The following is a 12,762-nucleotide window of genomic DNA, read 5'->3' on the forward strand; positions in this document are numbered from 1 at the left end:
ATTAACACATATGTGCACTAACCTTTGTTTAATCAAAAATTAAAACTCATTTTACATTATAACCCAGTAAATATTGACCAGGTTGGAGTAGTTTCACTCTGTCTGATTTTTTATTAAGTTTAATTCCTACATTGTGCTTTACCAGGCGATGTTTCCTCATACACAAGCAACCACAGCTGCAAGGATAACTGTGCAACTTTGTTATGCATGTTATGCATGCTTTGTTATACTTCAGTTTCATGGTGGTCACTTGATCCTGTTCTCTAGGTGCCTGGTGTTTATTTCTCTATTGTTATCAGAATACATGTTATTTTTCTGCAATTATTAAAACATATTAAAACAAATCCCATCACATGTGATCTCATGCTCTCACCTCATCAGTCTTTCTTGTTGTCATCCTGGTCTTGGTTTATCATGTGGCCCTTTTGTGAAAATAATCTCTGAGGGGCAAGACTTCTTTAATTCATTAAAATATGTTTTCTAGAGAGCCTTTAGCTTCACATTATATTTTGAAGCGAATTATGCAACAGAAACCTGATGAGAAAGGAAAGGATGATGCCTTGAGAAATGGCAATCAACCGCAAAAATATACTTTCTGAAAAATCTGGTGGAGGTGTCATATTTTAACCAGGCAGATACGACAGACAAATTAACAATATACAGTTACAACAAAAAGTGATATATATTAAAGATGCTATATACAAAACAATAGAGACACATTTCTGTAGTACACACAGAACAAGTGTCCATGGCTTTCAATTTGAAATCTGACTGTAACATTGTCTTTTTCTGTGCACAATATAAAAACACTCACAAACGACATTTAGAAAAAGCAGCACACTGCTTTGGCTGATATAAATACGTTTGTGTGAAGAGAAGTTACAGGGATGATGATGCGGACGGAGTATTGCTTTCATGCTGGACTCAATGTCTCAAACCCTGAGAAGATCGGAAATGAATTGGGTGACACCCAGTGGGAGACATCCAGAAGCACTTCAATGCTTTCACAGCCAAAACATGAACAAACTGACAGACGATAGTATGGCCATGCTCTTCCGTGCACAGTGATGCATCCCACTGGATAAAAAATGACAGATTGTACTGCAATTGGACCCACACTTTCAGTCTGTCATGACAAACACACTTCAAAAGGATGGCATATTATGTGTATGTAAGTTCCACAGAAGAATTAATTGAACTGATAATTCTGACAGATCAACAATATCATCCTTCTCCCAGATCTGATCATCCCGACAAAACAGAGATAACTTAATGAAAAATAACAGAACACATCAATAAAATCTACTTTTAATTTGCATAACAGTGTCCTTCCTGTGTTTGCCCTGATGTCGTGTGGCCATGAGACTGCAGGGTCTATGTCACCCAGCTGTCCATTCGCATTCGTTTGACCGTCGGACTCTCACCGCCCTCTGACAGGCTCACAGGGAGCGAGTGGAAGTCCGGCCGCTGCTGCTGCTGCTTCTCCTCCCTGTCACTGCAGCCCTCGTGGGAGCTGCAGGAGGAGCTGACACTGTCTGCAGGAGACCTCCCCATCTCTGCTCGGGCAGAGGAGCTGGAGGAGTGAGGATGAGGAGGGGCGTGAGCCTGGGTCACGTACACAGAGTGGTTGAGGTGGTCCCGGGGTGGGGAGATGGGCTCGGCTTTGATGTTGATGTTGTGGTTGGTGTTGATGGAGAGACTGGAGCTCCCTGGCCTGCAGACAGAGGGAAGAGAGGGACAGTGTTGTTTGAGGCCATCACTGCAGGGTGATGACGCCACCTAGTGGGAAAACTAACAAGTCTGTATACAGAAAAGATTACCTCTCTGTACGAGGTATAGGACAATTTAAATCTTTTTACTGTGATATATTGTGTGTAATGTATTTTTTTTACTTTATTTATTAATTATTTAATATTCATGCAGCAGAATTCTGAATTGCATTATATTCTTACAAAACATGTTTTATTCTATTCTTTTTAGAAAACTGAAACTGTAACCTGTGGTAGCAAAATATCACATTTACTTATAAACTTTTAAATTATTAAAATAAGGTAAATGATAACCTTATGTAATATGATGATCATAAGATGAGTTTTAACCAAAGCCACTTAAAAGTGAAAAACTGTTCAATATTCGTTCCACCTCAACCAGGAACAACAGTGAAATGTTACTTAAAACATGGAGGAAAATAATCAAATGATATAATTGATATAGGTAAAACACATACCTGCCTTTAGTGCAGTTAATTTTCATCCTTTGATTACATTTTACTTAATAATACATAATTGTTATTTTAAAGCAGGGACTTTAAGATACAACACTATCTTCATCTTATAAATGAAAATTTGTGGTGGCTACAAAACATGGGTACTCGTATGATTTAACAATTCCCCATTATTTGTTCTAATTAGTTTCATTACCCAAATATACATTGCTATTTCAATTAAAGTAAAGGCTTACAGTCAATCCTCGATCACTAAACATGTCATTGTCAAGTCTTCATCAGTGGTCACTAACATTAGTCCAGAAAAATGTTACGTTTACAACTTCATCAAGTCACCTCTTCCAAACTGTTTCACAAAACCTCTCCTGGGCTTTAGTTCACATATTTGTCAGTACATTTTTAAACTATGTCACTAATAACATATTGTAACTATTTTGGTGAAACCAGTACAACCTGTTATGTGTCATTAAATGCCAAGGTCAACTCTATCAGGTACTAACCCCAGTGATCCCAGCTGGTGTTGCTGCCACGCTGTCATGGAGCCCACAGACAGGCCTGCAGGCGAGCTGAAGCCTGACAGCTCTGCACTGTTCATGGAGTAATCTGACAAAGAGAGAGTGATGACATGTAACACACACAAAAATGTTTCTATATATATTTTTATACTATTACAAAATATAGATCATTATGTAGCATAGACTGAACCATCATGGTACAGTGCTGTGTGGAGCTTTGCATATTATGGCATATTATTTTATGTGTTATTATGCATTAAATTAAGTAAGAAATAAGTAAAGAAGAACAGAAATGTTTCAATGTCTTTTATAACCATATATTGTCCTCTTTGGATCCACAGGGGCTGTGCTTATAAAAGTGAAACAGTGCAAGCACCCATAATGCTCAGGTACCATTGTTGTAGGCAGAGCTGATGCCGGAGTAGACCAGATTTTGGTGAGGCAGACTGGGTGTGGTGATGGAGACCACTGGGGTGGACAGAGGCTGGTTGGACTGACTGCTGCTCAGCCTCTGGTTGCTCTGGAAAAAGAAAACACGATTATATTATTGTAATACTCCATCTCAACCACATGGTGACAGGATAAATTCATTTTTCCATGGAGTCTCATTACAGCCAGTGACATCTATATTTTCCTTTTAAGGAAAATTCGAACCTCAGGCTCAAATACTCTTTCCTACATTTCCCAGAATACCCAGAGAGTGAACTTGAGGAGGGGTCAGCATCTTGTTTGGGGTTTACTCCAGACAAAGGACAAGGCTAATGAAATGATGAATGTTTTGGACAGAAAAGTCTGGCAGTGACTTATTTCAATAATTTTCAAAACCCTATATATCATTTTAAGACAAAAATAACTGAACATGAAGATGAAGTATTACACATTCCAGTTGGGAGCAGCTGGATTAAGGAAACACTAAATAGCTACTGACAATTTGTTCTTAATCAGTCAGGGGCTGAGTGAGCCATGTTGTTTTGGCACTGGTTTGGCTGGTGAAGCCACAGATCTGGTGGCTCTTAAACTAGACACATCTCTAACAGTCGTTCTAAGTTTTCTGTTGCTTCCCTACGAGCTGCTGGCGTTCCAGTCTGATAATGTCAGAAATGACGTCACCCTGAATGAGATCATTCACTGCTAAGAACACACACACGCACACACACAAAGGTTAACCAACCTGTAAATGCCTAAAACCAACATATTATCAAAGGGACTTTGCACAATATGTGTCCCAGAAGTACTACATTGTGTTTTCTCCCCAACCCTGTGTTATCTGTGCAGTATCTCCATCACTACATGTTGGTCAACACTGAAAACAATGCAGCCTGTGAAAAAAAGCCCCACCTGCTCAATTCTTTATGCTTTATACACAGTCAATGAACACGTTTGGAAATTTGCAATCCAAAAGAGTTGCTGTCGCACAATACACAAAACAGTGTCAACTCATTAAAGCTGACATCTAACACACTCTAAGAGATGAAGACCATGCAAACGGCTATCTGCCTCATCTGTTACCACTGTTACAGCGTTGAGTTTATAGTTTCTCTGCCTGAAAATTAGTCACATCAACAACATAAAAGTTCCTAACAACTGTAATCACCGACTCCTGTCCCTTTGAATAAGGAAACAATCTCCTTGATCTGACAGCCAGTGTGCTGAGCCACCTGGTCGCCATAAAAACAGAAGAATACAAGTCTCTCTCTTTTCATTTTTTGCTAATCGTTACATCATGTTTGAGCATAGTGTGGGAGGGAAGGGCAACAGAAAGGGAGTTGAGGGCAAATCAATAACTTCAATAACCCAGCGTCATTTTAAAGCTACAGCCAGGGTTAAAAAGTACATAGTTCATAATATATACGAATAGATAAATATCTTTTCTGCCCCGATGTTAAGAAGAGTTTTTTAATCTAGTGTAACTTTATTTCCTGCTTTACGTCGTCTTGTCACAAACATTTCCTGTTCCATTCCAGTTTCTGCTTCACTTGATTAATTACTCACCAGCACCTGATTAGTTCCTGCCCCTGTGTTTCCAGCCAGTCAACCCCTTACAAAGTTCTGTCCAGTCCCCACTGAATCATTGTCATAATTGTGTTCACGTGTTCTTTCTAGTGTTTCCAGTGTCACACACCACTTTGAACAAAACAGCAATTTATAACAAGTATATTACAAAAGTAGTGATTAAAAGAGTAAGATTAAAGCACAAAAAAATCATGTTTTTCCTAACCCCATAGTACTTCATTGTTGTGACAGGTCAGTGAATTATTTGAATATTGATTTATGATCCACAAGTTTTGCCTTCTGATTCAAATACTGTCAGGCAGTGAAGCTTAGCAGTACAATAGCCTATAAGAGAAAAAGAGTGCAAGCTCAGGATGCATACAGTGTATTTAGGCAAGTAGTTTAATGTACACTGACTGGAAAACTACAGTGTTGTTTTTTTACAGTGTGCAAGAGGGACTTATGCTCATGGTGTCCTCCCTCCTTTAAAGATTTCCTTGCACACCCTGAAACCATCTGCTCCAGATGCTGTCAAACCAGTTGTTCTGAAAAGTTGTGATAGTGTGCATCTATTTACCCCATTCTTCTCTGGGTCCGACATCTCTTAGGCTTAGATCACTTCATGTACTGTTGTGCTTCTTAACTAAAGTTTGACTGAGTCACTGAAAGCCTTGAGACCTGTGTATACAGCACTTAATCCACTCACATCATTCCTCATAAGGCCAGAGGTAAAAAAAAATGCTCTTGTTCATTTCATTTGCTTAACAAAAAACTTCATGCAGTACGATGGTGAGAAAGAAGTAAGTGTGAATAAGTCAACTTTTTCTGCCCTCCATTGTCCACAATGATCATACTTGCAGCGTCAAATATCAATGATGAATTTTGTTGTTGTCCTAAATGTACAAGACAAATGCAAACTCACCAGTGTTTGCATCATTCCTTTGGACTGGGGTATGACCACTCGCAGATCAGTCTTACGGCTGCCTGGGACCAGGTTGTTCCCAGGAGGTGGGAGAGGAGGAGAAGATTTGGGTTGCATGATCTTCCCCAAACTGCCTCCACCAGGTGAGCCCAGAAAACCATTCGCTGAACACAGAAATAGAAAAATACACACACTTTAGACTGGTGGTAACAAAATTTCAGCAGAGCTGACTGATTGAGGGAGAATATGAGCTCAGACATGCTCCAGGAGTCATAGTGTAATGTAATGGTAATGGTAATCACTTAAAACAAATCACACTGCATCTGTACAGAGTCTCCTATAGTCTACTCTAGTGCAAATATAGAAATACTTGAAGTTGAAAAGTGCTGTAAAAACAAAACTGTCCACCACCAGGATGTGTATGGAGAAGGGAGAACGGAGAAAGCACAGCTATATATTATACAAAAGATCATAATGAATAATTGATGTTTTCGTGCTCTTGATATTGCATAATGGCAGTGTTCATATGGGACATGCTGTTCTGGAACAGAGATGACAGGAGGTCCGTAAGGATACAGACACCAGAGCTGATGACCTACAGTACAGACAAATAGAGCTGACAAACCATGAGACATTACACTGAGGTTCTTGAAATAACACGATGCCTCCACTGGCCTTTAAACTGGAACTGAAATGTTCTGATGTGAAGTCATGACCTTCACCTGACGATGAGATATCCATCATCATCATCATCCTACAGCAACTCTACCTTTCTTTGTATTTAACTTTGCAAGACAAGAGACAAGAGATTGGCAAAACAATACAAGGACAAGAACAGTGGATACAGGCCAGTTACCAGTATTTAATACTGACAAAGCAGGGTGTGTTTGTGTTGTTTCATATATATCAATCATGTGATAATAATAATAATAATAATAATAATAATAATAATAATAATAATGTACTGCTTATGAATTCCATTCTGGAAAATAACAAAACAGGTAATAATTGGTATGTATGCTGTAGTTGAGGCCAATCTTAACAGGAAACACATCAACATTTATATTTAATGCAGACGAGTCATATTGGTCTGATACATTTGATTCAATTAATAAATACTTTTTTTTTTTCACATGTAGAACATGAATTTTGCAGGATCAGATAGTTTTGCTTGCCTGTAAGGATCAGAAACTGACACATGAAGAGTCCCTGAGCATTTCAAAAACATTTAAAGTACTTTTGAAGGTTAATACATTAAGAGATTTTTTCTGCTCAGTGATCAAGGATAAATCCAGAAGTTCACTGCACAATTTTAATAAAATAGTCCAACACGAAACACAATACTGTGACAACATGACACATTCATGTACTCATGACTGTCACTAGGTTGGATATAGTTCTGAAAAAGCAGGTTTCCCAGCAGTAACCAGGCTAACATGCTGGACACTGAATGTGACGGTAGACTGACAGCCACACACACAGAGACTGAGGGGAGGTTACAGCAGATAACGCCTGTCTGAGAGGCTGCTGCATACAGCATGTAGTCCATCGACCTGGGGCATGGTGGCGTTTGTAGTGAAGTAGTGTGATGTATGTAGACAGGCAGGATGTTTAAGAGACTGTCAGCCTACATCCTGTCTGTCTACATCAGCCTGAGGAGGAGGATTTTCCTCCTCTGTCCAACATTTAAACGAGACGAGAGGAGCAGATGTGAACGGTCATTACTGCAGCAAGCTCAGACCCTACTGAGGGCTCATGTACTCCTCGTAGTTCCTCCTGCTACTGAAACTACTATCATAGTTACACTAAAAACAGTTGTCAGTGTGTATGTTCTGTACATGAGTGTGTTTATAAGACACCTATGAGATACTGAAGATACTGTACATACCAACTGGCCCAGATCCATTCTGCAACGCCAGATCAGAGCTGCCCTGCAGGCCACCTGAAGACACACACACACACACACACACACACACACACACACACACACACACACACACACACACACACTGTAACCTCAGACATGAATGCAAAGTTTTCACTATTGCTTTTCTTTCCTTACTATTTCCTGATAATAACATATTTTGTCTGTCATATATATGAAATTAAAATAGAGCAAAACTGCCTGTTGTTCAAATATGAGGTCACTCTCTATATTCAAGGAGAACTATTCACAGGAAAGGCAAGACTACAGTAAATCCCATTGAGACGGGGTTTAATTTTCCAGAGAAGGATTGAGATTGTAAAAATTACAACATGCTGGTCAGCGATATTATTTCTGGCCACTGAGCATGTGTGCAAGTGTGTGTATGTGTGTGTGTGTGTGTGTGTGTGTGTGCTTTTTTGTGCACCTGTACTCCAAAGTAGTACACTCCAATTTGTCGAACTTTTCTTTTGCACAGTTGTTTGTCCTCTCATAATATTAAGTCTTGTCCGGACATAAAAAGAAACTCTTCCTCTAGATGGATGTTGCATATTCTATGATTGAGTGTCATCAGCTGAGGTGAACTATAAGTTTACATATCTAAGAGCAATGCAAATATGTTATCACCTGCCCTTTTCCTGGAATGTGACGCGCACCCATACTCACACACCTGTGTTCCCAGTGCTGGGGGGTCTCTGTGGAGAGTTTCTGTGGAGGTGTGAGTGATGTGAGGAGAGGATCCCACTATCAGCCAGAGCCTGAGAAGTCACACCTCCTCCTCCTCCTCCTCCTCCTCCTCCTGCAGCGGGGCTGTATGACATGCTGCCTGGTGCCACATGCATGAAGTTCTGCTGTGGATGGACTGTAGACTACACAGACAGCAACAGATAGAGGGATGTTAATACTTTATAGTATTAGCACCTTTGCAAATAAATGTTAAACATATATAGGATCGGAAAAAGTTTGGTTGAAGTCCTAGCTGAGAAGATGTGAGCAGGGAAAGCTGATGGCTTACAGTCTTTAAGGATTTAATAAGCATGGCTGTGATCTGTGTCAGCAGAGTTTTAAGCTGATGGCCCTGAAAAGTGACAGCAAACAAAAGCTGAGAATCAGAAACTAAAATGCAACTTACAATTTTATGACTCTTCATCATGTGGTCAAATTCCTCATTAATCTTCTTGTATTTCTCCTCAGTGCTGGGGGTGAGGACGTAGGAGGCATCATTGTCAGGGCTGTCACAGCCTCTGTGCTCCTTCTTGTTCAGGGCCTGTAGGAGACACAAGCACAAGAGGGAGAGCGGCATGTTAAAGACAAATATCAACTAATCAGTAATAGGTACAGTTTAAAGTAAGAGGAAAGTGATGTGTTTCTTGAACATCAGAGCATGTCAGCCTTTTCAAGTCATAACCAAAATTTAAAAAAATCATTAATTATAAATATCAGCAACAACATTAAAATATGTGATGAATTCTTTCTGATGAGAAACTCATTAATTCAGACAATAAAGTCTACAGTCCATCTACATAACAACTACAGATCTGAAACACATCAGTAAAGTCTGTTTTCATAAAGAGATATGTTACAAAGTGCAGGACAAGGGTTAAAGTTAAAGACAGAGATTGAACAAATGTAAAAGATTGGAACAAAGTAATAATGGTGCCTGTCTATATAATAACAGTTGTCCATGTCATAAACTGATGGACTGCAGAACACAGGATCTGTATTGTTCTGACTGCTCCCTACTTGACATGTGGTTAAAGAGCAGGAAGGACAACTAACCACTAACAAGACTATAAAATAGCTCTGATTCTAAAGAGGGTCAGAAAATACAGATAATTTCCAACCACTGAGGTCATATTTACATTCCTGCAGTGCTGTGAATACGCTGTTTTGATACTTAAAGTACGGATGGGAAAACACATTTTCTGTGGTAAAATCACTTGGCAAAAGCAAAGCATTTTGTAAAGTAGCAGATTATACAGAGACATGTTTCCAAGGATATATCAGGCTAACTAGTTTGGTTTAATTCATGTGTGTGTTAAGCTATTAATTATCTCAGGATCTGTCAAGAGAAGCAATTAATCAATCAATCAATCAATCAATCAATCACTCCATCCATCCATCCATGCATCCAATCATCCATTAGCAGCCTGGCTCTTTGAAACAGTCAGTCAGTCAGTCCTGTGGGCCAGACTGAAACACCTCTGGTTTTGAGCGAAATGTCTCCTCAACAGATTCAATGGACTGCCATGAAATTTGATGAATGCATCGATGCCCCTCTCAAGATAAAATACAGTATATTTGTGATCCCTTGACCTTTGTCATCATCAGGACACATTTTCAATGTGTCCAGTACATTGACTAATGACCAAATACCTGTAGAACCTTGCCCAATGGTATGCATCAGCCTTAGCTGGGCTTAGAGTTTTTTGCAAATCAACAAATACTAGCCTGCAAACATGTAATGTCATTGGTAACTATTAATTATTAGAAATGATACATTGTATAATTGTCACTGTAAGTAAGTTAGCATGTTGAGTACTACTGTAGTTTGAGAAATCCATTTTGACATACAGTGGCACAGCTGCATTCATGCTTCAGCCAAACATCATCTGCCTGCACTGACTACATTACTCTGCTCTTCAGGGTCTGACAGTCTGGATGAGTTTATGAGCTTTGAAGCTGCGTGCGTGACACAAAAAGCTGGTCTGAGTGGTACAGTCATCAGACATCTCGAGTTTTTCTCTGGAGAAATGCTGCTCCACATCCCAGTCTTACTCATCTATGTTCACAGCAGCATTTTTTTTTTTAAACACAAAGGACTAAAGTAAGCAAGTAAGATGTTTGCATTGCAAGCCCCAAACAACTCTGGGTATTGTGCTTCTAGTGGTGCAGGGTGGCTAGATGGGGAAATATAAGGCAAAGAGTAAACTGGCATTCATAGAAACATAGCTCTGAAGTGAGAAGTATTAGTACAAACTCCTCTGTCTGAAGAGAACCATTTTGTAAAAACAAGATGTTTGTATGAAACCACTTTTAAATTCACTAGAGTCCAATTTTTATTTTAATCTGCACCAAATTGCAAACACTTATAAAATACCAGTGCACTTAACATGTCGGATTTTTTAAAATTAAAGATCCATGATTTACATCTAAAAAATCAATTAAAATGTTGACAGACACCCTGTACTTCGCAATGTTAGATTTGGTTCCACACCAAAATCATATGGATTCTCCCCACCCCTCCATTAAATTGAATGGAGTTCAGTTAAGTAGTGTTTGTGTAATCCTGCTAACTAACTAATAAACTAACAAATGCAGAAGATAAGACAACTTAACTGAGGTAACTATAAAAGTATAAGCATAGTGGTATTATTATTATTATTGAATCATTGATGTTTGTGCATGTGAGACTTTCATAGTAAAATGCTATTTAAACCATTTACTTTCATTAGACAGCTTGTTTCTTCATGACATAACATTTGAGCACTCCCATTATTGATTATAATTGATAATTTAGTCGTGTTGTCATACTTTCTCATTATTACATCATATCTTTAACATATCTACCATTTGATAACGCTCAAGCACATTATATTATTATAACTTTGTGAGCTGTAAATTTGTGATGCATTTGAGCATCTGTAATCTTTCACAGATTTGTTTTTGCTGATATATTTTGTATATAGTGTTATGTAACCTAGTGTTGCTAAATTATGAGGGTTGGTAAGTTAAGAGAAGTAAGTTTGTAAGGCTGCATTGGATGAAACAAAGTCAGTTTGTGACTGTGGAGTTGGCAGGTTGACAAATAAAAAGATAAAAATAAAACAAACCCTTGTTTGGCCACTTGGAAGTTGCATAAGCTAGAAACACAACACTGACATTTGATCATTTTTTAATTCGATATGAAGAACTGATTAGCAATCTATCAATGTTAGCATTCATTCAGTCCTATTTTTTCCTCACTATTTCAATATTCACTGTGATTTTCCCTCTGTTTTGGTCGCCACCAGCTCCTGAGGGAAATATCTGTTTTTTTAATTTCCTAAATGCTCACCACTGTCTATCCCACAGCGGGGCTATTGAGGGTATTTTTGCTGGCGAAAAGAAATGAGGTTGATGAGACTAGACCAGTTAGGATATAGGTCATAACACCAAAACAATGAGCATGAAGACACTAAAATGATGGAGCGGAGGTAAAGTTGGTTCAGTTGGCTGGTAACACCATATGCATTGGGCAAGTGTATGTTCATTTCATCCATTGTTAATATACATAAATGATATAAAGCAGCTAAAAGTTGTGGCTTGTTTGAGTTCAAACACTTGAATTCAAAATGAGTCATACATCTGCCAATTGGCATTGTTCAGATGGTTCAGAAAGATTAGGCTTAGATCATGTCTTTATAAAATGGTTGGATGAAACTGATGGATGTGGGGCTGCAGCACCTGGACCTTAGTAAAAGAGTCATTGCAAATCAAATCAAATCATACCAACATCATGGAAGCCTGCATGATGACGTCACCTCTCTGGTATCCATCATCTCATCTCTGCTCCTCATTACATTACACATCATAGGGTGAAAAGGGACGGACTGACAGACCAACACACCAGCCAGCTGACTGTCTGTCCACCACATGTCCTCTGCATTCCCAGACTCTGGTAGTTATTAGCAGCTTTAAACACACAGTTGCCAGTCTATTTTCACCGAAGGCCTTAAACCCAACTTTAACAACTGGTGGCCACTTCAGAAGGCACACGCTCAGTTACTGCTCAGTTAAATGGCTGTTCATTTCCACGCTCTAGTAAACACTAAACTGGACAGCTTAAAATTCCAAAAGACACATGCATTGTTTGGCTCATTCAGTTCTGGACAGCCTTTCCCTCAACCTATCACCCCGCCTGTTTGTTGGACCCTTTGTCTGAAAGTTACTCCATTTGGTCTAATTATGGGAGGGTACAATGAAGTATATTGTGTAGTTACAGGGTAGCAGTGGCAGCAAGTATCAGTCAAAATGACAGATAGAGAATATTAATTACCCATCAGTGATTTCAAGATTATGGAAATTACGGATAACATGGTCTTAACATACATTCTAACACACAAGTTGTAGGAAAGAATTTATTTTGAAAAGGGCAATGCAAAAAATAGACTTCATAAAAAAAAGTATTAGACTGTGCAACCAT

The 12,762-nt window shown here is 38.9% G+C and overlaps 1 protein-coding gene across 1 annotated transcript in view; it reads right to left on the bottom strand.

The window, feature by feature from the left end:
* Positions 1-254: 254 nt before the first annotated feature.
* Positions 255-12,762, bottom strand: part of LOC109624768 (myocyte-specific enhancer factor 2A-like) — a 39,129-nt gene continuing 26,621 nt past the window's right edge. The window contains exons 4-10 of the mRNA XM_020079669.2: positions 8,710-8,844; positions 8,248-8,446; positions 7,542-7,595; positions 5,654-5,817; positions 3,133-3,259; positions 2,725-2,827; positions 255-1,714 (exon numbers count right to left, since the gene is read on the bottom strand). Of these exons, the coding sequence (XP_019935228.2) occupies positions 1,375-1,714; positions 2,725-2,827; positions 3,133-3,259; positions 5,654-5,817; positions 7,542-7,595; positions 8,248-8,446; positions 8,710-8,844 (1,122 nt within the window). The 3' untranslated portion in view covers positions 255-1,374. The remainder of the gene's footprint in view (positions 1,715-2,724; positions 2,828-3,132; positions 3,260-5,653; positions 5,818-7,541; positions 7,596-8,247; positions 8,447-8,709; positions 8,845-12,762) is intronic.

This window comes from Paralichthys olivaceus, chromosome 1 (assembly GCF_024713975.1).
Source record: "Paralichthys olivaceus isolate ysfri-2021 chromosome 1, ASM2471397v2, whole genome shotgun sequence".
Taxonomy (NCBI): domain Eukaryota; kingdom Metazoa; phylum Chordata; class Actinopteri; order Pleuronectiformes; family Paralichthyidae; genus Paralichthys; species Paralichthys olivaceus.